General features: G+C 43.1%; 1 protein-coding gene across 1 annotated transcript; it reads left to right on the top strand.

Annotated features, from left to right (window-relative positions):
* The first annotated feature begins 1,020 nt into the window (after nt 1-1,020).
* LOC106573976 (GTP-binding protein Di-Ras1) lies at nt 1,021-27,564 on the top strand. The gene is made up of 2 exons (XM_014149458.3): nt 1,021-1,293; nt 23,952-27,564. Exon 2 carries the CDS (start codon nt 24,026-24,028, stop codon nt 24,620-24,622), a length of 597 nt encoding a protein of 198 aa, XP_014004933.1. The 5' UTR covers nt 1,021-1,293; nt 23,952-24,025; the 3' UTR covers nt 24,623-27,564.
* Nucleotides 27,565-27,829: the final 265 nt, after the last annotated feature.

Below are 27,829 nucleotides of genomic sequence, written 5' to 3'. Positions count from 1 at the left end.
CACCACTAACACAGAGAGGCTGCTGCCTACATACAGACTCGAAATCATTGGCCACTTTAATAAATGGATCACTAGCCACTTTAATAATGCCGCTGTAATAATGTTTACATATCTTGCATTACTCATCTCATATGTATATATTGTGTTCTATACCATCTATTGCATGTTGCCTGTGCTGCTCGGTCATCGCTCTTCCATATATTTATATGTACATATTCTTATTCCATCCCTTCACTTAGATTTGTGTGTATTAGGTAGTTGTGGGATTGTTCGATTATTTGTTAGATATTACTGCACTGTTGGAACTAGAAGCACAAGCATTTCGCTACAGCTACACTCACATTAACATCTGCTAACCATGTGTATGTGACCAATAACATTTGATTTGAAGGGAAATCTTAGCACTTCAGCATACAATGACATTCTAGACGATTCTGTGCAGTTTGGGCAAGGCCCGTGCACAAAGCAAGGTCCATACAGAAATGGTTTGTCGAGATCGGTGAGGAAGAACTTGAGTGGCCTGCACAGATCCCTGACCTCAACCCCATCGAACACCTTTGGGATGAATGAACGCTGACTGCCCAACCTCACTAATGCTCTTGTGGCTGAATGGAAGCAAGTCCCTGCAGCAATGTTCCAGCATCTAATGGAAAGCCTTCCCAGAAGAGTGGAGGCTGTTATAACAGCAAAGGGGGACCAACTCCATATTAATGGCCATGATTTTGGAATGAGATGTTCGACGAGCAGGTGTCCACATACTTTTGGTCATGTAGTGTATATTGATGTCAGATTGACATTATGCTATTCCAGCTTCTCTAAAAAAATAAACCATTGAGGTTTCACGAATAATAGTCTATAACCTAAAAATAATTATAAAGATTGAATCAGGTAACCATATTAGATATTGAAAAGAAGAAAGACAAAGACAGAGTGGAATGAGAGACATATCTCAGACGCTTAGCTGAATGATGGAGCTTACATCTTCAGCAAAAGCAGGAAGGAGTGTCAAGAGCGCAAGATTGCTGGAATTGATCTGCCCATTCGCTTGCGTCAGTATTCGATGAGAGACGAAATAGAAAGTAAAGCACCTCCTATCTTTGGCATCAGGGGGTTTAAATCAGAAAGAGAGAGAGCGAGAGATGCAGTAAAAAGAGGAGGACCTGGCTAAAGAGCACATCACGCATACTGTAAAATGCTATTAGCCCACTATACAAGGATTCTAGCATCAATGTATTTACTTACAAGTGTTACATGCGGGCATATTTAAATCGGATCTGGGAAAGTAAGCTTAAGGTAAGTTCGATTAATTTCAACTCAACACGTACGTCCATCCATCCATTCACTCACTCTCCATTCCCCCACTAATCTAGCCTACTGACTCATTCAACATTCTAATCTCCATTGTTCAGTATCTGGTGGACATTTTTAATTTGCGTTTGGCTACATGTTACAGTGGTACCATGAGACCAATCCTTTGTTTTCCGTGTGATAATGATACCTGGCCATAGGATGAGACACTGTCGCGGCGTTTTCAAGACAAGTTTATGAATGAAATCAGATGCGTCTGACGGACCGACAACCACCGTTGTGTTCAAATAAGTTTGTGTTATGTAGAGCTCGAAACCCTACATTTCTCTCTCAAAGTTAACCCCACAATAAACTGCTAATATAAGCCTTTTGTCTTAATATGATTTGAATATATATCTAATTTCTGACTTCCCATAGTTTACCATAGGATTCACTGTTATATAGGGCTATCGTAGCTGCTATAATATCATATGGACATGCATATGGAATGTGCTACAATGCGGAGTGTGTGTTTGTGTAGCATAAAAGCGTGTGATGGAGGGCTATCAACGTGTCTTACATTCAACCCACAATGGGGAGGTAGCCGCCAAACATTATGCCATGAATGAGTGATTGATGCTTGGATTTAGTGTAGTTAAATCAGTAGTTTGGCCCGTTAAGTCAAATACCTGGATGATTATCCAAGACGCGTGGTTGAAATTATATCATACATTTCTATGGGGTTTAGGTCACGTCTCAAACACAAGGCCCGCGGGCCGAATCCAGCCCGTGATTTTGGCCCACTTCCATGCAGCCCGCAACGCGCTGCACTACAAGTCACAGCAAGCACTGTCAAAGTGCTGCAAGCCAAACGGCATTGCCTCACACCCACCAACACACGAGCCAGCCTGCGCTCTGTATCATATCATCACTAATGGCACTGGTCTAGTCTTTTACCCGACCTGAAGTTGTAGACGAAATGGCCATGCCAAGTTGCAGTTCCAACGGGTCAATGCTGTAGCCTACAGAAAATGTCATGTTGGTTGTCAAACAGTTACAAGATATAGGATTCACACGCGGGTATAAATTACTACTAATGGGCAATAGCCTAGGCTGGCTACTCAACTACAAAACATTTCGAGTGCACCATATAGCAATGCTGCATTCAACCACACCAATGATCCATGCAGTGCAAAAAAAAATGAAACACTTTTACTTTTAAATGTCACAACAACCTATAGGTACGTTTTTGTTATTTGGAGTAATTAAATACTTTTTTGATTAGGGTCACAGCATATTATGCACATCTGCAAGCATAGCAGAAAGGCTGGAAAAATATTATGTATCTCTTCTTTTGTTTTAATATGTTGAAATGCTATATACAGCATCCTATGTACATAAGAGGATATTATAAAGGGCCATAGTAGTAAATCCTATGTACATAAGAGGATATTATAAAGGGCCATAGTAGTAAATCCTATGTACATAAGAGGATATTATAAAGGGCCATAGTAGTAAATCCTATGTACATAAGAGGATATTATAAAGGGCCATAGTAGTAAAACAATTGCCAGTTTGGGCCAGTTGTATTCCCTTTTTTTCTGTTGTTGAAAAACAAACATAATAGGCTGTTTGTCCCGTGCCCTGATTGAGTTTGACACCCCTGGTTTAGGTTACCTGAGCAAATCCATGCACATAACACAGAGGAAAGAAATACAGCAGGGAGACTGAGGAATGCAACAGTTGTGAAAAATACTAAAGGTCCGATCTGGGGGGGACCATGTAGAATGGACACTAACTAGTAGAGAGCTATTAGGTGCCAATGGATAGATTTCAGCCACCACAGGTCTGTCCGGCAAGAACAAGTCTCGATGTCTTCAGAACAAGTTTATTAGATATTGGGTTCAACCACACCACACAGTCCTCTGTATTGACAGCTCACAGACGTGAAAGTCTATAAGAAGAGGTTCTATGGAGAAAGAATAGAAAGGAATAACCATGAGTACTGGCTTACATTCAATATACACTGAGTATACCAAACATTAGGAACACCTTCCTAATATTGAGTTGCGCCCCCCTTTGCCCTCAGAACAGCCCAAAAAAATTCAGGGCATGGACTCTACAAGGTGTCGAAAGTGTTCCACAGGGATGCTCGCCGATGTTGACTCCATTGCTTCCCACAGTTGTGTCCAGTTGGCTGGATGTCCTTTGGGTGATGGACCGCTCTTGATACACATGGGAAATTGTTGAGGATGAAAAACTCAGCAGCATTGTAGATCTTGACACAAACCGGTGTGCCAGGCACCTACTACCTTACCCTGTTCAAAGGCACTTGCATTATTTGTTTTGCCCATTCACCCTCTGAATGGCACACATACACTACCTGTCAAAAGCTTTAGAACACCTACTCACTCAAGGGTTTTTCTTTATTTTTACTATTTTCTACAGTGTACAATAATAGTGAAGACATCAAAACTATGAAATAACACATATGGAATAATATGGTAACCAAAAAAGTGTTAAACAAATCAAAATATATTTTATATTTGAGATTCTTCAAATAGCCACCATTTCCCTTGATGACAGCTTTGCACACTCTTGGCATTCGCTCAACCAGCATCACCTGGAATGCTTTTCCAACAGTCTTGAAGGAGTTCCCTCAAATGCTGAGCACTTGTTGGCTGATTTTCCTTCACTCTGCGGTCCGACTCCTCCGAAAACAATCTCAATTTGGTTGAGGTCGGGGGATTGTGGAGGCCAGGTCATCTGATGCAGCACTCCATCACTCTCCTTCTTGGTAAAATAGCCCTTACACAGCCTGGAGGTGTGTTGACAATAAGGCTGACATTTTACGTGTCCCCAACCAATTGTGTTTTTTGTTTGTTTATTTGCGTTGTCTGTAACTTACTTTGTAACTTATGTTGTACATAATGCTGCCGCTACCGTCTCTTATGACCGAAAATAACTTCTGGACATCAGGACTGCGATTACTCAACACGGACTGGCAGAATCCTTTTTTTCCTTTAACGAGTCTGACGAGCCCGACGTGAATAATATACTGCTTTCTCGGGAACAGGCCCAGATCCCCGTGATTTGCGTGAAGAGGAGGCAGAGAAAAAGGGGCCAGAGGGCGGGCTGCCTTCTGAGAATTCGTAGGTGATCGAAAAAACCTTCCTTCCATTCTGCTAGCAAACGTGCAATCTTTGAACAATAAAATAGATGACCTAAGCGGGAGACTGAACTACCAACGGGACATTCAAAACTGTAATATCTTATGCTTCACAGAGTCGTGGCTGTACGACAACACTGCCAATATACAGCTGGCTGGTTATACGCTGTACCGGCAGGATAGAACAGCGGCGTATGGTAATACAAGGGGTTGCGGACTATGTATTTTTGTAAATAATAGCTGGTGCACGATATCTAAGGAAGTCTAAAGCTATTGCTCGCCCGAGGTAGAGTATCTCATTATAAGCTGTAGACCACACTAACTACCTAGAGAGTTTTCATCCGTATTTTTCGTAGCTGTTTACATACCACCACAGACTGAGGCTGGCACTAAGACAGCATTGAATGAGCTGTATTCCGCCATAAGCAAACAAGAAAACGCTCACCCAGAGGCGGCACTCTTAGTAGCTGGGGACTTTAATGCAGGGAAACTTAAATCTGTTTTACCAAATTTCTATCAGCATGTTAAATGTGCAACCAGAGGGAAAAAAACTCGGGACCACCTTTACTCCACACACAGAGATGCATACAAAGCTCCCTCTCGCCCTCCATTTGGCAAATCTGACCATAATTCTATCCTTCTGATTCCTGCTTACAAGCAGGTAGCACCTGTGACTAGATCAATAAAAAAGTGGTCAGATGAAGCAGATGCTAAGCTACAGGACTGTTTTGCTAGCACAGACTAGAATAAGTTCCGGGATTCCTCCGATGGCATTGAGGAGTACATCACATCAGTCATTGGCTTCATCAATAAGTGCATCGATGACGTAGTCCCTACAGTGACTGTATGTACATACCCCAACCAGAAACCATGGATTACAGGCAACATCCACACTGAGCTAAAGGCTAGAGCTGCCGCTTTCAAGGAGCGCGACTCTAACCCAGAAGCTTATAAGAAATCCCGCTATGCTCTCCGACGAACCATCAAACAGGCAAAGTGTCAATACAGGGCTAAGATTGACTCGTACTACACCAGCTCTGATGCTCATCTGATGTGGCAGGGCTTACAAACCATTACAAACTACAAAGGGAAGCACAGCCGAGAGCTGCCAAGTGACACGAGCCTACCAGATGAGCTAAACTACTTCTATGCTCACTTCGAGGCAAATAACACTGAAACATGCATGAGAGCACCAGTTGTTCCAGAAGACTGTGTGAACACGTTCTCCGCAGCCGATGTGAGTAAGACCTTTAAACAGGTCAACATTCACAAGGCCGTGGGGCCAGATTACCAGGATGTGTACTGCTAGCATGCTCTGACCAAATGGCAAGTGTCTTCACTGACATTTACAACCTCTCCCTGTCTGAGTGTGTAATACCAACATGTTTTAAGCAGACCACCATAGTCCCTGTGCCCAAGAAAACTAAGGTAACCTGCCTAAATGACTACCGACCCGTAGCACTCACGTCTGTACACTATTATCCCAGAAACACTAGACTCACTCCAATTTGCATTCCGCCCCAACAGATTGACAGATGATGCAATCTCTATTACACTCCACACTGCCATTTTCCACCTGAACAAAAGGAACACCTACGTGAGAATGCTATTCATTGACTGGTGTCCTTTAGTAGTGGTTTCTTTGCAGCAATTCGACCATGATGGCCTGATTCACAAAGATGTCTGTTACTTGAACTCTGTGAAGCATTTATTTGGGCTGCAATTTCTGAGGCTCGTAACTCTAATGAACTTATACTCTGCAGCAGAGGTAACTCTGGGTCTTCCATTCCTATGGCAGTCCTCATGAGAGCCAGTTTCATCATACTGCTTGATGGTTTTTGCGACTGCACTTGAAGAAACTTTCAAAGTGCTTGAAATGTTCAGTTTTGACTGAGCTTCATGTCTTAAAGTAATGATGGACTGTCATTTCTCTTTGCTTATTTATTTATTTTATTTTATTTCACCTTTATTTAGTGTGACAAAAACATTGTGACAAAAACAACACAGAGTTACACATGGGATAAGCAAACATACAGTCAATAACACAATAGAAAAATCTGTATACAGTGTGTGCAAATGAAGTAAGGAGGTAAGGCAATAAATAGGCCAATAGTGGCGAAGTAATTACAATTTAGCAATTTACACTGGAGTGATATATGTGCAGATGAGAATGTGCAAGTAGAAATACTGGTGTGCAAAAGAGCAGAAAAACAAAAACAAATATGGGAATGAGGTAGGTCGTTGGTTGGATGGGCTATTTACAGATGGGCTGTGTACAGCAGCAGCGATCGGTAAGCTGCTCTGACAGCTAACGCTTTAAGTTAGTGAGGGAGATATACGTCTCCAACTTCAGCGATTTTTGCAATTTGTTCCAGTCATTGGCAGCAGAGAACTGGAAGGGAAGGCAGCCAAAGGAGGTGTTGGCTTTGGGGATGACCAGTGAAATATACCTGCTGGAGTGTGTGCTACGGGTGGGTGTTGCTATGGTGACCTGTCAGCTGAGATAAGGCGGAGCTTTACCTAGCAAAGACTTCTAGATGACCTGGAGCCAGTGGGTTTGGTGACGAATATGTAGCAAGGACCAGCCAACAAGAGCATACAGGTCGCAGTGGTGGGTAGTATATGGGGCTTTGGTGACGAAACGGATGGCACTGTGATATATTGCATCCAATTTGCTGAGTGGAGTGTTGGAGGCTATTTTGTAAATTACATCGCCGAAGTCGAGGATCGGTAGAATGGTCAGTTTTACGAGGGTATGTTTGGCAGCATGAGTGAAGGAGGCTTTGTTGCGAAATAGGAAGCCAATTCTAGATTTAGCTTTGGATAGGAGATGCTTAATATGAGTCTGGAAGGAGAGGAGAGCTGTTTGATCTGTTCTTGCAATAATATGGACTTGGTCTTTTACAAAATAGGGTTATCTTCTGTATACCCCCCTACCTTGTCACAACATAACTGATTGGCTCAAACGCATTAAGAAGGAAAGACATTCCACAAATTAACTTTTAACAAGGCACACCTGTTAATTGAAATGCATTCCAGGTGACCACCTCAGGAAGCTGGTTGAGAGAATGCCAAGTGTGCAAAGCTGTCATCAAGGGAAAGGGTGGCAATTTGAAGAATCTCAAATATAAAATATATTTTGATTTGTTTAACACTTTTTTGGTTACTACATGATTCCATATGTGTTATTTCATAGTTTTGATGTCTTCACTGTTATTATACAATGTAGAAAATAGTAAAAATAAAGAAAAACCTTTGAATGAGTAGGTATGTCCAAACTTTTGACCGGTAGTGTACCCAACCCATGTCTCAATTGTCTCAAGGCTTAAAAATCCTTCTTTAACCTGTCTCCTCCCCTTCATCTACACTGATTGAAATGGATTTAACAAGTGACATCAATAAGGGATCCTAGCTTTCCCTTGCATTCACCTGGTCAGTTTATGTCACGGAAAGAGCATAATGTTTTGTACACTCAGTGTATGCAGGCCCATAGTGTAGCCTGTGGAAGTACAGTATACATGCTGCTATCTAGAATACACATCATGACATAGTATACACACTCTCTATACTGCTATGACATGATATATTACATAAGGGACCAAATCAAATACACAGGCTAATACAAAAACACTTGAGGAAACAGTCCAACAAGTCCATTCTCTTCTGACCGCAATCTCACTCTGACGGCAGGAGCGGGGTTGAGTGAGGTGCACGGGGAAAGGCGAAATGTGATTGGCCAATACAAGTGGGGTGACTTGCAGGTACGACTAATAAGAAAATAAGGGGTGTCGGGCAAGTACAACTAACTAATAGTTAAGTGGTGCTGAACCTGCTAAATCAGAGCTGGCCTTTTTATCAGCCACCCCCACATTTACTGTGTAAATGTGAACTCTAAACAAAAGGCTCTATCATAAGATCACTCGTGTGTGTTCATCCACCTGGACAGGGAGGCAGGGCTGTGAAGGAGCCAGACAAGGGAAAGTCCAGTCCTTGAGTGTGTCTGGCTACCCCATCAGAAACATCATAGAGCGTAGGCATTTGGTCAAGCAGGAATAGTTTTTTGGTGCATCTGGCCACCCCTGCAGGTAGGTGCTTGAGGTCACCAAACCTGGCTGTTTGACGAGGCCGATATTAGTGCAGGCTGTGCAGCAGTTGTGGAAGCGGAGCGCCAACCTCTGTCCAGAAACAGGCAACAGAAGGACCTTGGCAGTGAGGGCAGGTGAGGCCCCCAGTGGAGGAACAGGAGTCATCTTGACCCACAGCATGGTGTCAGCTGAGGGCACTTGGACTGGAGACCTCAAGGCCGCAGCGACAGAGCTCAACAAGGAATCTGAGACTGGATACTTGGGTGGCTGGACCCACGGAGCGGCAACGGGCGGTGGCCACCGGACAGGCCAGACCCAGGCTGAGGAACCAGGCGAAGGCCCATCGGATCAGGAGACCAGGGCAAAGTAGGGTGACCAGACGAAGGCCCCGGGTTGTGATGCTAGGCCGCAGCAGGAGAGCTCCGCTGGTCCTCTACTGCGACGACAGGTGAGGGGGCTATAGACTGAGGACCTAGTAGGGCAGAGGGTGAGGTGTCTTTTATGACAGGACACTGAACACCTCAGACAGGAGGGTCCCCCACTTGGACATCAGGAGGGTCCCCCACTGGAACGTCAGGAGGGTCCCCCCCACTATTGTTATCAAATAAATGTCTGCCTCCAATTTTTGTCTGAACCGCACCCTATTCCTGCTGTGTAGACAGTGGTAGATTTTGTGGCAGGATGTCTCATGTGAAGTGCGTGGTCTATTGGCAGCCCGCTGTCTAACTCAACAAGATTATGGTGCGGTTCAGATAAATGTTAGATTCAGACGTTTATTTGATAGCGAGGGTCTCTTTACATTTCACTTTACGTCTGGTAAGTAGAGTTTCTAGAGATTAGAATGCCTTTGTTGAAAGGAAATGTGTTTTCCGACGCCAGCCACCAGAACGAAGCACAGCTCACGGAGTCCAACCAATACACAGACTTCCGATGTTGTGTCCCAAAGCTACTTGAAAGAATGTGAATGCTCGGTTAGATACAGTCTGTAGAGGTGCTATCTTTATCAGCATCATAGAAGCTGATAGCATTTCAGCCACATAAAATATGCATCAAAGCCGAACTGAAATCTTATCAGAAACATGTTGGGTCATTTTCACAGCTTTCTATTTCCTTACAACTGGTCAAACAGATGGACATTTTTTCAGTTTTTGCTTTTTATTATTGCATTTTCTCCCCGGTCCCTAAATGTCTTTGCGCCGTGAAAGAAACAGAGATGATGGAGAACTTTACAGATGTCAACTAGAGTGAAGCATTCATTCTATCGAATGATGACATTATTCTGGTGACCAAGGGTTTATTTAGTCTTCTAGGTCAACATATAATGACAGAAGAGAAGTTGCATGTGTCTAATTATAGACAAGTTGACTAATAAATAGCCTGTGTGTTGGAAATTATAAGCAGAAACATATCTAAATCAGGCCAAAAAAATCATGCACCAGGTGTCAAAAAAATCGTCCTGCAATTTCTGACTATAGACTACAGGGCATGTTCTATAGCAGGTTAGGGTCGGTTGCGGGCCTCAGATTTTCACTTTATCACATATAGTCGGGCGGTTGAGGATGGGTTATAAGCAATGTCAGCTGGTGTAGGAGTAGGGTGCTCTCTCAGGGTGAGCTCTGGCAGCTTCTCCATCCCTGGAGAAGGCTCTGGAACCACTGTGACGGACGCCACAACAGGGGTCAGCTGGAGCATAGTGGTATGGCGCACCCCCAGGGTGAGCTCAAGTTGCTCCTCTGTCCCTGGAGAAGGCTGTAACACCACTGTGAGGGAAACAGTGGTGGTAGGATGCTTCCCCCAGGGTGAACTATGATACAGTAGCTCCAACATCCCAGAAGAAGGCTCTGTGGTCACTGTGTTAGACTCCACAGCAGGTGTTGGTTGGAGCACAGTGGTGGGGTGCTCCTCCACGGTGAGCTCTGGTAGCTCATCTGACCCTGGAGAAGGATGAGGCTCCATGGAGGGAGCGGGTGTAGGAGGTCCCACTACTAACTTGAGCTGCATGGTAGGAGCAGGCTGGATCTGCATGGCTGGGGTCGGCTGAAGCACAGTGGTGGGTTGCTCCCCCCGGGTGAGCTCTGTTAGCGCCTCTGGCCCTGAAGAAGGCTGTAGCACCACTGTGAGGCACTCCACAGCAGGGGTCGGAGCTGAGACTGGGGCTGATGGCGATGCTGATGGTGAGGGTGTCATCAAAGGCTCATGCTGATGGAGGCACTGATGAGCAGCTTTAGTGTGGCGTTAGCTGCAGGGCGTAAATCTGCAGCATCAGATTTACTATGAGCCACAGCAGCTGGCAGTGAACGAGAAGGTGCCTGAGAAAGGGGACGTGAGGACTGGTCAGCCTCCACTTGGTCAGGATGGGCATCCCTTTTGGTGACCAATGGTTGTGATCATCCTTGTCCTGCATCTTCTCACTGGCCCTCCGTGGTGTGCTGGTACGAGCCTGTGGCACTGGAGGTTCAGTTGCTGTAGGCGTGGCTTGGCTAGTGTAGCCATGAGCTGCTCCATCTGTTTGAGCTCCTGCTTGGCCTTTAGTAGCATCAGGTCTGAGATGAGAGGACATAGTGTAGCCTGTGGAGGTACACATGCTGCTATCTAGATACACATCATGACAGTATACACAATCTCTATGCTCCTATGACATGATATAACGTAATGGACAAAACCAAATACACAGGCTAATACAAAAACACTTGAGGAAACAGTCCAACGAGTCCATTCTCTTCTGACCACAATCTCACTCTGACGGCGGGAGCGGGGTTTAGTGAGGTGCATGGGGAATAACAAACTGTGATTGGCTGATACAAGTGGGGTGACTTGCAGGTACCACTAATAAGAAAGTAAGGAGTGTTGGGCAAGTACAACTAACTAATAGTTCAAGGGTGCTGAAACTGCTAAATCAGAGCTTTTTTCTGCAGAGGACACCTGTGTTGCATTGGGACAGAACACATGCTAGCAAATCAAAAGGTTTCTTCTAAGTATTACTATAATTTGTTATTCTAATTCAAAGAAAGTAACCCAGGTACTGTAGGTCATTTTCTTTGCTTATTAATAGTTTTGAAGCACTGGTAAGGTCTTGTTATTACAGCGTTGGCAAGGTACACTCTTAGAACAAAAAAATTATCTTGAGTTCTTCAAGGGTTCAGCAGGGAAGCTTTTTCATTTGAGAACATTCAGAAGACAGTGTTCTAAAAGGGTTCTTTGTTAAGTGAAAAGGTTCTTACCCAGAACCAAGGGCTCTTCTGCAGGGACAAGCTGAATAACCATTTATGATTCTACACAGAACCTTTTTTTGTTAGAGTGAATATAGGCTACAGCATTATGAAGCACTCCATAAACCTAGCCATGCTGCTAACTACAATCAATTATTTTCAGCATTTGTCCAACTTGTATACCGCAATTAGTTTATTGTGAGAAACGGAAGTGGATTTTCAAGGAAACCATTTCTACATTGCAAGTAGCAATAGTGGCATGGGAGATGTTGTCACGTCTACTTCCGCTCCCGCTCTCTGGCGCTCGAGGTCGCCATGCTGCTTATCTTTACGCACACCTGTCACCATCGTTACATGGATCAGCGCTTCATCGGACTCACCTCGACTCCATCACGTTATTAATTACCTCCCCTATATCTGTCACTTCCTCAGTTTATTTTCTGAGTCAGCATTAATGTCGTTATCCAGACACTGTTCGTGTTTTGTTTCCTGTCTGTTTATTCATTAAATAATCACTCCTTGTACATTTCCTTCTCGTCTCCCAGCGTGTGTCCTTACAGAATGCTGACTCCACAATTAGAAGGATCAGTTTTTTGTTTTTGTTGGTGGCGTCGGGTCTGGGTGCCACTGCCGAAGCAACCGGGGATGCCTCAGTTGGCTCGTCAGGCTCCCACGCCATGCCTCAGCCGGCTCCACGGGCTCCCGCGCCTCGGCCGGCTCATCGGGCTCCCTCGCCTTGGCCGGCTCGTCGGGCTCCCTCCCATCGGCCGGCTCGTCGGGCTCCTTCCCCTCGGACGGCTCGTCGGGCTCCCTCCCCTCGGACGGCTCGTCGGGCTCCCTTGGCCGGCTTGTCGGGCTCCCACGCTTTGGCCGGCTCGTCGGGCTCCCACGCCTCGGCGGACCGTCGGGCATCCCCAGGTGGGATGCCAGGTGACGCCCCTAGAGGGGGGGGTCCTGTCTCGTCTGCTCCCGCTCCCCCTCACTGACGCTCGAGGTCACCAGGCTGCTTATCATTACGCACACCTGTCACCATCGTTACGCGCATCAGCGCTTCATCGGACTCACCTGGACTCATCACGTTAATAGTTACCTCCCTTATATCTGTCACCTCCTCAGTTTCTTTCCCGAGTCGGGATTAATGTCGTAATGTGTCCCTTGTCCAGACGCTGTTCGTGTTTTGTTTCTTGTCTGTTTATTCATTAAATATTCACTCGCTGTACTTGCTTCTCGTCTCCCAGCGTCTGTCCTTACAGATGTATGAAAGATGCATTGTAGGGGTGAGACCCTGATAAATAATAATAATAATAAAAATGTAAATTAGGGGGTGCTTATATAGTCCTTTACTCTGTATGTACAAGTGGGTAGTCTCTACAGGTGTGAAATGGAAATGTGTTTTTTGCATATCTCACTTCCCCTGAGACACCCTCGAAGAGTGGTGTCACAGCCAGGGGATCAGCCATTATTGACTGCGACCCTGGAGCAATTAGGGTTAACTGCCATGCTCAAGGGCGGAACAGATTTTTATATTGTTACTGGCCCAACGCTCCTAACAGCCAGGTTACCTGCCACCCCTGACTCTATAACCACTAACTGTAGCATGTGTTAAGAAAGTAGTGGGGCAGTCATCACAGCTTCATCACTATAGGGAATCATTAATAATTTTACCACCACCAGTCAAACCAGAACGTTATTTCCCAATTGTCATGACATCGAAATCCCTCTCTCTTGACATACTGTTGTGGTCTGTCTACTACCTCCCCCACGCCATTCTGGCAATACTGGTCTGGATGGCACTTAATGTCTATTATAGATTGCTCTCTCTCTGTGTGTGTGTGTGTGTGTGTGTGTGTGGTTTGTGTGTGTGTTGGTAGATAGCTCATCCCCAGGATAGGCTATACACTTAATCACGTGTGGCACCTTGGACTGTTGCAGGCATCAGCACGTTTCGCTCAAACACACATTCTCAGGACAGCGTGCTGCATTCTCCAGGGTGTCGTCCATACAAAGCCCAAGACTACACAGGGGGAGGCAGGCAGGGAAGAGAGGCACTAGGCTGGGCCTAAGGGAGATGGCAGAACAAGGCTACTCCCTTTATCTGGGCTGTTACATGCCTGCCACAGACAATGGCACCATTCATTAGGTGTGTGTGAGGGAGCCATGTTGTTCACTGGACGATTCTCTGGATGAGTTCTCCATCTTGGCTGTTGTTGATGTTGGTGGTGGAGCGATGAGATATGTAGCTTTGGCATTCTTACAATGTGGTGGTTTGTGATTTTAGATAGTTATTACTGTAATATGAAATGCTGGTGTGAATATGGTTACTATAGTAGGTAGGCATCTATGCAGATGGCTAGGCTCTACACAGATAGGATATGAGTTGTATGGAAATGCATGGATGAAACAGACATAGAGAATTTAAATTAGCTTTAGTAAGCCCTAAGATTCTGAAGATTGTCAGGGATTTTGTGCTATCAAATGTGCCAAATGTTTGAATGGTCTTATGGGAGTAACCAGCATAGTGCATATGAATTCAAACTTCAACTTTATTCAAGCCTTCCAGTATAGATACATTCAAACAGAGATGAGGCTTAATGGAGCCCCACATTGGAGGTGTTATAATACCCATAAAACCTAGTGGTCAAACAGGGAAATGGTTCCAATCATTTTTACACCATTCATTTTTCCCATAGGGAATTTTAGAAACACTTAAAATAAGGGCTGTGTTTTGTGTAGGCTTACCCTGGCGTGACATTTTGATAACCGTGTAAATCTTTCTTGTAGTTCTTTATGATAGCCACGTTAGCAGCCAATTAGCCTTTCAATTTTGGGGGGTAAATACAGGCAAATATACTGATAAAAGTGACCTTGTCCTAGAGAGATTTACACAGTTATCAAAACTTCACGCCAGGGTAAGCCTACACAAGATACAGCCTTTATTTTAAGTGTGTCTATAATCCCCCATGGGAAAAATGAATGGTAGAAAAACGATTGGAACCATTTCCCTATTTGACCTCTAGGTTTTATGGGTATTACGGTTCAAACTGTGGTACTCTATATGGCTAGCAAGTTGTCAATTCTCAGTAATGATCAAAACATTTGACAAGGATAGGAATTGCCATACTGTCAATGTCAGAAAGCTACGAGTCTGGGAAAATTTGACGTCAATCCCTGACATTCTCTTGTTGTGTTGTTGACCTCTCTGAAAAAGGATATGGCATAAAAGCGTGTGGGCAGGTAACCATGGCAACCGAGTGATGATAGGGGCGATGACATGTTTATAACCTGTCCCAAAATGTACAAGTCATCACCCCTCTGCTATCTTTGTCTATCTCCTTTTACACACACACACACACACACACACACACACACACACACACACACACACACACACACACACACACACACACACACACACACACACACACACACACACACACACACACACACACACACACACACCCACACCCTCTCTTCCTCTGTCATAGATTTTCCTCTGGGCCTTGTTACCACAGTAACCAGAGAACTCCCAGAGATCTGTAGAAAACAATACACACAATGGAGAAATACCAGAGCTGCAGAGGGAGGGAACACACACACACACACACACACACACACACACACACACACACACACACACACACACACACACACACACACACACACACACACACACACACACACACACACACACACACACACACACACACACACACACACACACACACACACACACACAGTTGTTTACGGTTGTCACTGAGGGCGAGCATACATGAACCAAATCATGGGAGTAGATTGATTACCAGACCTTCAAGTCATTCTTCTAAATCTGTCTGTCACTGTGGGTAGAGGATTGACGTCAAACACGAGCGACTAAACAAGCTCCTTCTGGAGATGCCACTGTGTGAAATTACTTATAAACTTTTCATCTTTAAGCTCTGTTCATATGGTAAAAATATAGCGTTAACTATATGTAGAATCACAAACACTCTCCCTTTAAGACCAGAGAGATTGAATTGATTTATTTGTAAGTTATTTATAAAACAAAAACATGAAGCACATGTCATGAAACAATATTAGCTGTCTATTCCACATTTTGTTGTGTCAAGCCTGAATGTAAAATTGATTACATTTATATTTTGTGTCACTGGCTTACACACAATGCCCCATAATGTCAAAGTGGAATTGTGTTTTAAGAAATGTTTACAAATGAATAGAAAATGAAAAGCTGAAATGTCTTAAAGTCAATAAGTATTCAACCCCTTTGTTATGGCAAGCATAAAAAGTTCAGGAGTAAATATTTGCTTACAAGTCACATAATAAGTTGCATGGACTCTGTGTGCAATAATAGTGTTTAACAGGATTTTTGAATGACTACCTCATCTCTGTATCCCACACATACAATTATCTGTAAGATTCCTTAGTTGAGCAGTGCATTTCAAACGGAGATTCAACCACAAAGACCAGGGAGGTTTTCAATTGCCTTGCAAAAAACACACCTAATGGTAGATGGGTAAAAAAAAGCAGATATTGAATATCCCTTTGAGCATGAAGTTATTAATTACACTTTGGATGGTGTATCAATACACCCAGTCACTACAAAGATACAGGTGTCATTCCTAACTCAGTTGCCGGAGAGGAAGGAAACTGCTCGGGGATTTCACCATGAGGCCAATAGTGACTTAAAATCAATTACAGAGTTTAATGTTTGCGATAGGATAACTGAGAATAGATCAACAACATTGTAGTTACTCCACAATACTAACCTAAATGACAGAGTGAAAAGAAGGAAGCCTGTACAGAATAAAAATATTCCAAAACATGTATCTTGTTTGCAATAAGGCACTAAAGTAAAACAGCAAAGAATGTGGCAAAGAAATTAACTTTATGTCCTGAATACAACGCGTTATGTTTGGGGCAAATCCAACACAACACATCACTTTGTACCACTCTACATATTTTTAAGCATGGTGGTAGTTGCATCATGTTATGGGTATGCTTGTCATCTGCAAGGATTAGGGAGTTTTTTGGATAAAAAGAAATGGAATAGAGTTATGCACAGGCAAAATCCTAGAGGAAAACATGGCTCAGTCTGCTTTCCAACAGGTACTGGGAGACAAATTCACCTTTCAGCATGACAATAACCTAAAACACAAGGCCAAATATACACTGGAGTTGCTTACTAAGACAACATTGAATGTTCCCGAGTGGCCTAGTTACAGTTTTGACTTAAATCGGCTTGAATATCTATGGCAAGACTTGAAAATGTCTGTCTAGCAATGATCAACAACCAACTTGATAGATCTTGAAGAATTTTAAAAGAATAATGTTCAAATATTGTACAATCCAGGTGTGCAAAGCTCTTAGAGACTTACCCAGAAAGATTCACAGCTGCCAACGGTGATTCTAACATGTAATGACTCAAGTTTGGACACACGTACTCATTTAAGGGTTTTTCTTTATTTTGACTATTTTCTACATTGTAGAATAATAGTGAAGACATCAAAACTATGAAATTACACATATGGAATCATGTAGGAACCAAAAAAGTGTTAAACAAATCAAAATATATTATATATTTGAGATTCTTCAAAGTAGCCACTGTTTGCCTTGATGACAGCTTTGCACACTCTTGACATTCTCTCAACGAGCTTCATGAGGTAGTCACCTGGAATGCATTTCAATTAACAGGTGTGCCTTGTTAAAAGTTTATTTGTGGAATTTTTTCCTTCTTAATGCATTTGAGTTCAACTAAGCAAAGAGAAACGACAGTCCATCTTACTTTAAGAAATAAAGGTCAGTCAATCTGGAAAATGTCAAGAACTTTGAAAGGTTCTTCAAGTGCAGTCACAAAAACCATCAAGCGCTATGATGGAACTGTCTCTCATGAGGACCGCTACACAAAAGGAAGACCCAGAGTTACCTCTGCTGCAGAGGATACGTTCATAGAGTTACCAGCCTCAGAAATTGTAGCCCAAATAAAAACTTCACAGAGTTCAAGTAACAGACACATCTCAACATCAACTGTTCAGAGGAGACTGCGTGAATCAGGCCTTCGTAGTCGAATTGCTGCAAAGAGTACCACTAAGCGTGGTTTATAATTTGTTTTTCAACAGGACAATGACCCAACACACCTCCAGGCTGTGTAAGGGCTATTTGACCAAGAAGAAGAGTGATGGAGTGCTGCGTCAGATGACCTGGCCTCCACAATCACCCGACCTCAACCCAATCGAGAGGTTTTGGGATGAGTTGGACCACAGAGTGAAGCAAAATCAGCCAACAAGTGCACAGCATATGTGGGAACTCCTTCAAGACTGTTGGAAAAGCATTCCAGGTGAAGCTGGTTTAGAGAATGCCGAGAGTGTGCAAAGCTGTCATCAAGGCAAAGGATGGCTACTTTGAAGAATTGAAAATATAAAATATATTTTGATTTGTTTAACACTTTTATGGTTACTTCACGATTCCATATGTGTTTTTTCATAGTTTTGATGTCTTCACTATTATTCTACAATGTAGAAAATAGTAAAACTAAAGAAAAACCCTTGAGTGAGTAGGTGTGTCCAAACTTTTGACTGGTACTGTAAGTAATTAAGATATATTAGTGTTTTATTTTTCATTTGAGTTTTTTCAAATGTTAGAATTTTTCTTACACTTTGACATATTTTGTGTAGATCGTTGACCAAAAAATGTCAATTAAATCCATTTTGATCATCCCTTGTAACACAACAAAATTAGGAGAAAGTCAAGGAGTGTGAATACTTTCTGAAGGCAATGTAAATCATGGAACAAATGACAATGTAACCGTAGCCGGGAGAGAATTTCCCTGGCTATGGCCTCTTGGTCTAACAGTGACCTCTTGGGCTATATGGTCTGGCCACCAGACATGCAGGCCAGGGGGAGCCCAGAACAGCAGTGTGCAGGCTGTCACTACGCATTGCTATCACAGGCAGATAGATGGGGGTGGAAGTATGGAAACGTCTCTGGCGGGGGACCCTATCTCTCCACTGGTCCACAGAGCCTTCATTACCAACCCAGCAATCTCTCTGGGTGGACACTACAGAACAGCAGGCACTGACAGAGACAGAGCAGTGACTTAAACCCCAGGAGTGACACATCACCATTTCAATATGTAGAAATATGAACAAACCTGACATAAACTAAATCAGAGTTGTTTTTTAAGTTCATCATACAGGATATTAATGTTGTGCTATAAGCAACAACATTAACATTGTGCTGTAAGCAACAACCAGTTATTTTCACTGTTTACTAGCATAAGGACAACCTTGTATGCATTAATCAAAGTCCAGCTATAAGATGTAAATTACATCAGAGGAGACTGGTGGGAGGAGCTATAGGACAACAGGCTCATTGTAATGAGTGGGATGTACTACAAACAGTACTACAAACAGATTACTATGCATGGAGCCGCACAGGAGCCTTCATCCGCAGACGAATGGCGGAGGTCCATCTAGCATCTGTCTGGTCCATGGGAATCATTTGGCAGTAACATACAAGGCTCAGATACCCACACAGGGAAATATGTCTCCTACTGTTCGTTGAGCTGAAAGTATTGAATAGGTAGGAGCAACATTGTGTAGTCTTATAGTACAGTACATTCGAATGATAGTTTGCTTGAAAAATCCAAGTTGCTCAGCTGTTTTCAGACATCAGATGTGGTCCAATGTCGAGATGAGTCTATGATCCACACCTTGTGAGGCTAGAGTGGACTATCCCTTTAACGTACACGATCATGGGTGTGATGATATTGCTTCTACCTGCCCAGGTTTAATGATAAATACTCACAAGACAAGCAAGGCATAGAGGTGGAGTATGCTACCTATTATGTAACCCTTTAACTCTCCATTCACAGTGATTGACTTGTGGCTGTTGATTTGTGACACCTAGATCCTCCATTATCCGAATCCCAATCCTGTCAGTGTCTCTGTACTCAAGCACTCTCCTGCCGTAGACATTAATGGCTGGGGGTATTTCCACCACTGCTCTACTTACTGAAGGAACTCCATTCTTGATCTTAGAGGAATTCTTGGAATCTTGTGTTTTTTGAAAGTCAACAACTAGCAGGTGGAGATGATCGCTGATAGCAGATCCAATATAACGTTTTGTCTCCCCTATGGTCTCTGAGTGGGCATACCATTCGGTTTAAAAAATGCTCCAGCAACCTTCAGAGACCCATGAATCAAGTCCTGGTAGACTGTCTTGTAGATGAGTGTTGTCTTGTCCTATGTACCTTGATATTCCATTTTGATGGTCACCTGGATGGCCTTGGTAAGGCTTTTGATTGCCTGGAATAGTCTGGGTTGACACTCAAACTGCAGTAATATAGTTGAAGTGATATTTTGAGTGTTTTTTATGTCACATAGATAGAGTACATAGATAGAACTGATAGTGATCACTTGATTAACCGACAGAAAGCTGGCAAAACGCTCTTTTTACCATGTCCTTATGTTTGAGCAAATCCCCCAACCAAAACCTTGAATTAGTCATTCTTATCAGGATAAGGTAAGACCCAGATGCAGACCATGTCGAAGTAACAATGTTTATTACAGCAACAGAGGCAAAGGTACAGGACGGCAGGAAGGCTCAGGGTCAGGTCAGGCAGAGGTCTGAAATCCAGAAAGGGGCAAAGGTACAGAACGGCAGGCAGGCTCAGGGTCAGGGGCAGGCAGAGTGGTCAGGCGGCGGGTTCAGGGTCAGGACAGGGAAGGCAAGGGTCAAAAACCAGGAGGGCGAGAAAAAGAGAGGCTAGAAAAAAACAGGAGCTGACAGGACAAACGCTGGTAAGCTTGACAAACAAGACAAACTGGCAACAGACAAACAGAGAACACAGGTACAAATACACAGGGGCTAACGGGGAAGAAGGGCGACACCCGGAGGGGGGTGGAGACAATAACAAAGACAGGTGAAACAGATCAAGGCATGACACATTCTGACGCTAGATCCGGACTGTTCTTCCTCTTAGTCTCTCACTCAGTCATCTTCCCACTCAGAGTGGCAATCTGTCAGCCCTTCCCAAGCTTGGCCCCTTTCCATTCCACCTTGTTTCTCCACCTACACACCCAAAGACTGATAGCCCACTGCTCAGCCACAGCAAGATGAATGACTTCCTAATACACCCTGACTATAGTGCTGATGGCAGCAAACACACAATCTTTCACACACATGCCTGCGCACAGACACATACCTTAACACTCCCACGTGTGTACTTATTTGCATGTCTGAACCTGTGCTCATGTGACTGATTGGGTATTGAACCTGGGTTGTCTCTCACCTCAGGGTTGTGTTAGCCCACTGAGCTAAAGCCTGGGCAAGGTTATTCAAAATGCAAGCATAGCTTACTGAACCACCTCCTTTACACTTATTGTCATGCACATGAGCTCGCATCTGAAAATGCAATAGGCCTACATAACACTCCAACTACGGAGCTACAGTATCGCATTTCCTAACATCCATTTTTATCCATTACCAACTAATGAACATTATGATCAATGATACAGTACAAATAATTATTTTTCAATTACTATTTGGATCACTATTTTGTGTTGATGTTTTCCATACCTTTCTATTCTTTGGCATTATTGCAATGCAGCCCCCATGTAACATTGGATCGCACAAGCACTTGCCTAGTCCGAGATATGTTTTTCAGTCTTGCCAACTCCTATGGTAATTGTCATTCCAAAAACTGTTGGCGTGACAATTCCAAGCAATCTCCATAGGAGGTGGCAAGACAGCACAAACAGATCTGGGATCTGGGATCAAACACACGTTTGATGACAATGTGCTTGGCATCTTCTGCCCATTGTGCTGTGGATAGATCTGAGAACTCATTGATTGGCATAATCTATGAAGACAAGCCTGGCTTTAAAGGGAAAAACCAGCTTATCTCACTGTTTATCTCAGTTCAGGGTCGCTGATATATTGTTCAAGTGCACAACAAGATCTGTGTAAGCGAGGATGCTATTTAGATAAAAACTAGTTTTATGCCATGATTAAGATATTGTGTTGGGTATGGTCTCCAGGACCCATTTTTATGTATACACTACCTACCGTTCAAAAGTTTGGGGTCCCTTAGAAATATTCTTGTTTTTGAAAGAAAAGCAAGTTTTTTGTCCATTAAAATAACATCAAATTGATCAGAAATACAGTGTAGACATTGTTAATGTTGTAAATGACTATTGTAGCTGGAAAAGGCTGATTTTGAATGGAATATCTACATAGGGGTACAGAGGCCCATTATCAGCATCCATCACTCCTGTGTTCCAATGGCACGTTGTGTTAGCTAATCCAAGTTTATCATTTGAAAAGGCTAATTGATCATTAGAAAACCCTTTTGCAATTATGTTAGCACAGCTGAAAACTGTAGTTCTGATTAAAGAAGCAATAAAACTGGCCATCTTTAGACTAGTTGAGTATCTGGAGCATCAGCATTTGTGGGTTTGATTACGGGCTCAAAATGGCCAGAAACAAAGGACTTTCTTCTGAAACTTGTCAGTCTATTCTTATTCTAAGAAATGAAGGCTATTCCATGCTAGAAATTGCCAAGAAACTGAAGCTCTGGTACAACGCTGTGTACTACTCCCTTTACAGAACAGGCCTGAGTAGGTGAACGGATGATCTCCGCATGTATGGTTCCCCCCGTGAAGCATGGAGGAGGTGTGATGGTGCTTTGCTGGTGACACTGTCTGTGATTTATTTAGAATTCAAGGCACACTGAACCAGCATGGCTACCACAGCATTCTGCAGCGATACGCCATCCCATCTGGTTTGGGCTTAGTGGGACTATCATTTGTTTTTCAACAGGATAATGACCCAACACACCTCCAGGCTGTGTAAGGGCTATTTGACCAAGGACAGTGGAGTGCTGCATCAGATGACCTGGCCTCCACAATCACCTGACCTCAAACCCATTTGAGATGGTTTGGGATGAGTTAGACTGCAGATTGAAGAAAAAGCATCCAACAAGTGCACAGCATATGTGGGAACTCCTTCAAGACTGTTGGAAAATCAGTCCTCATGAAGCTGGTTGAGAGAATGCCGAGAGTGTACAAAGCTGTCATCGAGGCAAAGGGTGGCTACTTTGAAAAATCTAAAATATTTTTGGATTTGTTTAACACTTTTTTGGTTACTAAATGATTCCATATGTGTTATTTCATAGTATGATGTCTTCACTATTATTCTACAATATAGAAAATAATAAAAAATAAAGAAAAACCTTTGAATGAGTAGGTGTGTCCAAACTTTTGATTGGTACTGTGTATATATATAACTCAATCGGGGTCTCAACTTAGTGAGTAAGTATAGTGGAATACACCCGGTGCAATTTCGAAATGTGGTTATGCATCAGCAGTTTCTCTCTCAATTAGCATTGTCAGCTAAACATTTTCATGTTGGTACTTTGTCTAGCCAGCTAACCTCCAGGGGGCTCCCATTGATTTTGTTACTAATTCTCACTCAGATATGCTATTAATATGGCATGTCATTACAAAATGTGTAGAATGGCGTAACATTTGCTTTAAACCTGCAAACATTTCTCTCCACCCCATGACAAAGTGGGTAGAATGTCAGGAAATTTGCTTTAAAACTGCTAAAATATTCTCTCTGTCCTATGGCAAAATTTGTAGACTTGCATGAAATATGTTATTAAATTGCAACTTTTTCTTTCTGCACCATGGCAAAATGTGTGTAATTGCAGAAAACTTGTTTTAAAACAGCAACATTTTCTCTACGTCCCATGGTCAAATAATAAAATTGCAGGAAATTAACTTCAAGCTTAAAGTGTTCTCTCCACCATCAAGAGGGGGGCTACTAAAAAGTTTTGCCGAAAGGTGGGGGGCCCCACAACCAAATCTCGCTTTGGGCCCCCAAAAGGCTAAAGCCTGACCAGATGTAATTGTTATGTTGTTGTTGTCCCAACTGGCCAAAGTGGTTCAAATGAAATAATTGGACATCATTTCAATCACTGGAGTAGCTTCAACAACAAGAAAAATAACAATCCCTCCTACAAGCATTTCGCTACACCCACAAGTATTTCGCTTCACCGCAACAACATCTGCTAAACATGTATATGTCACCAATAAAATTAGATTTGATTTGAATCAACATAGAATGGCATACATGTTTTTCCTGATACTGCTTCTGATCCCCTCCATTGATGACCTGATCTTCTCTTTCTTCTCTCTTCCTTAGGTCTTAGGAAACAGGTCTTAGGAAACCTTAGGTCTTAGGAAACAGGTCTTAGGAAACCCCCCAAGAGGCCCAACATGCCGGAGCAGAGCAACGACTACCGTGTGGTGGTGTTTGGGGCCGGCGGCGTGGGCAAGAGCTCCCTGGTTCTCCGCTTCGTCAAGGGCACCTTCCGGGACACCTACATCCCCACTGTGGAGGACACCTACCGCCAGGTGATCAGCTGTGACAAGAGCGTGTGCACCCTCCAGATCACCGACACCACGGGCAGCCACCAGTTTCCCGCCATGCAGCGCCTGTCCATCTCCAAGGGCCACGCCTTCATCCTGGTCTACTCCGTCACCAGCCGCCAGTCCCTGGAGGAGCTCAAGCCCATCTACCAGCAGGTGCTTGCCATCAAGGGCACCGTGGACGCCATCCCTGTCATGCTGGTAGGCAACAAGAGTGACGAAACCCAGCGTGAGGTGGAGACCACGGAGGGTGAGGCGCAGGCGGCAGCATGGAAGTGTGCCTTCATGGAAACCTCTGCCAAGATGAACTACAACGTCAAAGAGCTCTTCCAGGAGCTGCTTACCCTGGAAAAGAAGAGGAACATGAGTCTGAGCATTGATGGCAAGCGCTCTGGCAAGCAGAAGCGTGCCGACAAGCTCAAGGGCAAGTGTAGCATCATGTAGGGAGGGAGAGTTGATGCCTGACCCCTAGAAGGAAAGACTGGGGTTGGGGAGGGTGGTGGTGGTGGTGCAAAGTGTAGATGTTCTTGAAGAGAGTCACTTCGAGGAATGGAGGGAAGGCAGGGGTGGGACGGGGCTCGTCTGAGAGGGGTTATTTTATCCTGAAAGAGATGACCCCCCCTCCCACAAAGAGGCTATTCAAGTTCAAAGAGAAGAGAAGATCAAGCCTTGATGCAATTCTACTCTAATGGGAAAAATGAAAGAATATAGAGCCCTGACAATTGATATCCTCTCAAGTTCAGGGCATTATTACAAACTCAGAGCCCATTTCAATATTATTCACCCCATGTTCGCCCTCTTCTCTTATAGCTGTCTCTCTCCTGCTAATATGAGACACACTGCAAACAATAATGGAATTGTTAAGACGTCCCCAGGACATCACAAAATGGTCGCCTAAAGTCGTCAGGATGTTGTGTCATGGTCCCCTGGAGGTTTTGTCTAGTTCCCGGTTTGTTCCGAGGATGTTTTTAGGACGTTCTTGGGACGTTGTGCCATAGTCCCATGGAGACATCCATAGAAAGAAAAGCACATTTTTTGTCCATTAAAATAACATCAAATTGATCAGAAATACAGTGTAGACATTGTTAATGTTGTAAATGACTATTGTAGCTGGAAACGGCAGATTTTTTTATGGAATATCTACAGCTTCAAGTCCTCAACTGGCAGCTTCATTAAATAGTACCGCCCAAAACACCAGTCTCAACATCAACAGTGAAGGGGCGACTCCGGGATGCTGGCCTTCTAGGCAGAGTTGCAAAGAAAAAGCCATATCTCAGACTGGCCAATAAAAAGAAAAGATTAAGATGGACAAAATAACACAGACACTGGACAGAGGAACTCTGCCTAGAAGGCCAGCATCCCAGAGTTGCCTCTTCACTGTTGACGTTGAGACAGTGTTTTTGGCGGTACTATTTAATGAAGCTGCCAGTTGAGGACTTGTGAGGCGTCTGTTTCTCAAACTCAACACTCTAATGTACTTGTCCTCTTGCTCAGTTGTGCACCAGGGCCTCCCACTCCTCTTTCTATTCTGGTTAGAGCCAGTTTGCGCTGTTCTGTGATGGGAGTAGTACACAGCGCTGTACCAGATCTTCAGTTTCTTGGCAATTTCTTGCATGGAATTCATTTCTCAGAACAAGAATAGACTGACAAGTTTCAGAAGAAAGTCCTTTGTTTCTGGCCATGTTGAGCCTGTAATCGAACCCACAAATGCTGATGCTCCAGATACTCAACTAGTCTAAAGAAGGACAGTTTTATTGCTTCTTTAATCAGAACTACATTTTTCAGCTGTGCTAACATAATGTGCTAACATAATTGCAAAATGGTTTTCTAATGATCAATTAGCCTTTTAAAATGATAAACTTGAATTAGCTAACACAACGTGCCACTGGAACACAGGAGTGATGGTTGCTGATAATGGGCCTCTGTACGCCTATGTAGATATTCCATTCAAAATCAGCCGTTTCCAGTTACAATAGTATTTTACAACATTAACAATGTCTACACTGTATTTCTGATCAATTTGATATTTTTTTAATGGACAAAACATTTGCTTTTCTTTCAAAAACAAGAACATTTCTAAGTGACCACAAACTTTTGAACGGTAGTGTACACTCATGAAAATGATTATATTTATCATAGTGATTCAGGAGTAACATTAATAAAACAGAAAAATATGCCCCACCAAAATTAGACAACTATACTGAAAATCCATACTCAAATTGCTGAAATAGGTAATTGAAATAAATGAGGCAATAGTCAGATTAACTCAGTGACGTCCTGGGAACGTCCAGGGAACTAGACAAAGGTCCCCAGAGAATGTTCCCTTGAGACCATCATGCAATGTTCTTAGAAAGTTCTCAGAACGTCACAAGGATAACGTCAAGCTGAAACCCTTAAGGGACCTAAAGGAACGTCACTGAATGTCCTCAGGATGTCCCCTGTTTGCTGGGCACCACTTGACTCCTATGATTGGATAGGTAATAGGGTGGATTTGCAGGAGATGAGAGCGGTATCAAGTTTAATGTTAGAGTAATGGAAACACGACTTTCATCAATTCAAATGGACGTCCGTAAGTACAAGTTGGGTTTTCGCCTTCAGTATCTCCGTGTCTACCTGTAACCTGGTGAATGGATGGGATTTGAGAACGAGGTATTGCAATCATTAAAGTTGTTCATTGAAAGTTATTAACACATTATACAATATATTATAGGTACAAATTAGGCCTATCAAAGGTTGCTAATTATTGCTAATTAACAGTAGCATGCGACTGTGAGTGTAGATAATTAAAAGATGGAAAAGATAGCTGCAATTGGTTTCTGCATTTTGCTGTACATTTGAAATGCCTTTCCTACCAGTTGACTTGACATTTTGCATAATTTCATAATCAAAGTGAGCTTTAGCTGAACAAAGCACAACCAGAACAAAAGCAACAAGCAGACAAAGCACGTTTGAAATGTAAATGTGTTTGAATACATTTATTTAATATCTATTAGCACAAATGTCTAGACCCTCATACCATCAATTTAGGTGTCTACATCAACGTTGATTTTACCTTCGATAAAAATCTTTGATGGATTTTTTATTTTATTTTTACAATCCACTGTTATTTATATATTGTATGCTTTGTAAATAATATATTTTTACGCTCCAAATGCTCGTAATGCCCCCCATTGAATATTTTTTCCAATCCCAAAATCATACACCGCTGCTTTAGCAATATGACATGACAGCACTTTGAGGATTTGGAGCACAGTGACATTTGATCTTTTGGTAAACCCTTTGATGTTCTCTGGTTGCGTCACACATTCTCCTATCTTATACGTGAACACTTTCACTTGAATCATGTGAAGGAACTGCTAAATAAAGACAACTAAATGTACATATAATTAATTGGTCATTGGTTAATTCACATATTTCTAAAGTATGAGTCGCTGTCTCTAGTGGCAAAATGTATTTCGAGTGAGCATGAACCTGCGGGAGTAGGCTGCATGATAATTGTATTCAGATGTATTATTTACATTTACATTTAAGTCATTTAGCAGACGCTCTTATCCAGAGCGACTTACAAATTGGTGCATTCACCTTATGATATCCAGTGGAACAACCACTTTACAATAGTGCATCTAAATCTTTTAAGGGGGGGGGGGGGGG

Source organism: Salmo salar, chromosome 16, assembly GCF_965601325.2.
Source record: "Salmo salar chromosome 16, fSalSal1, whole genome shotgun sequence".
Classification (NCBI taxonomy): Eukaryota; Metazoa; Chordata; class Actinopteri; order Salmoniformes; family Salmonidae; genus Salmo; species Salmo salar.
Note: the sequence above shows the minus strand (reverse complement) of the source record. Positions and strands in the feature narration are given on the sequence as shown.

Coding starts and splice junctions, on each gene's coding strand:
- LOC106573976 (XM_014149458.3), top strand. CDS start 24,026: ATGCCGGAGCAGAGCAACGACTACCGTGTGGTGGTGTTTGGGGCCGGC.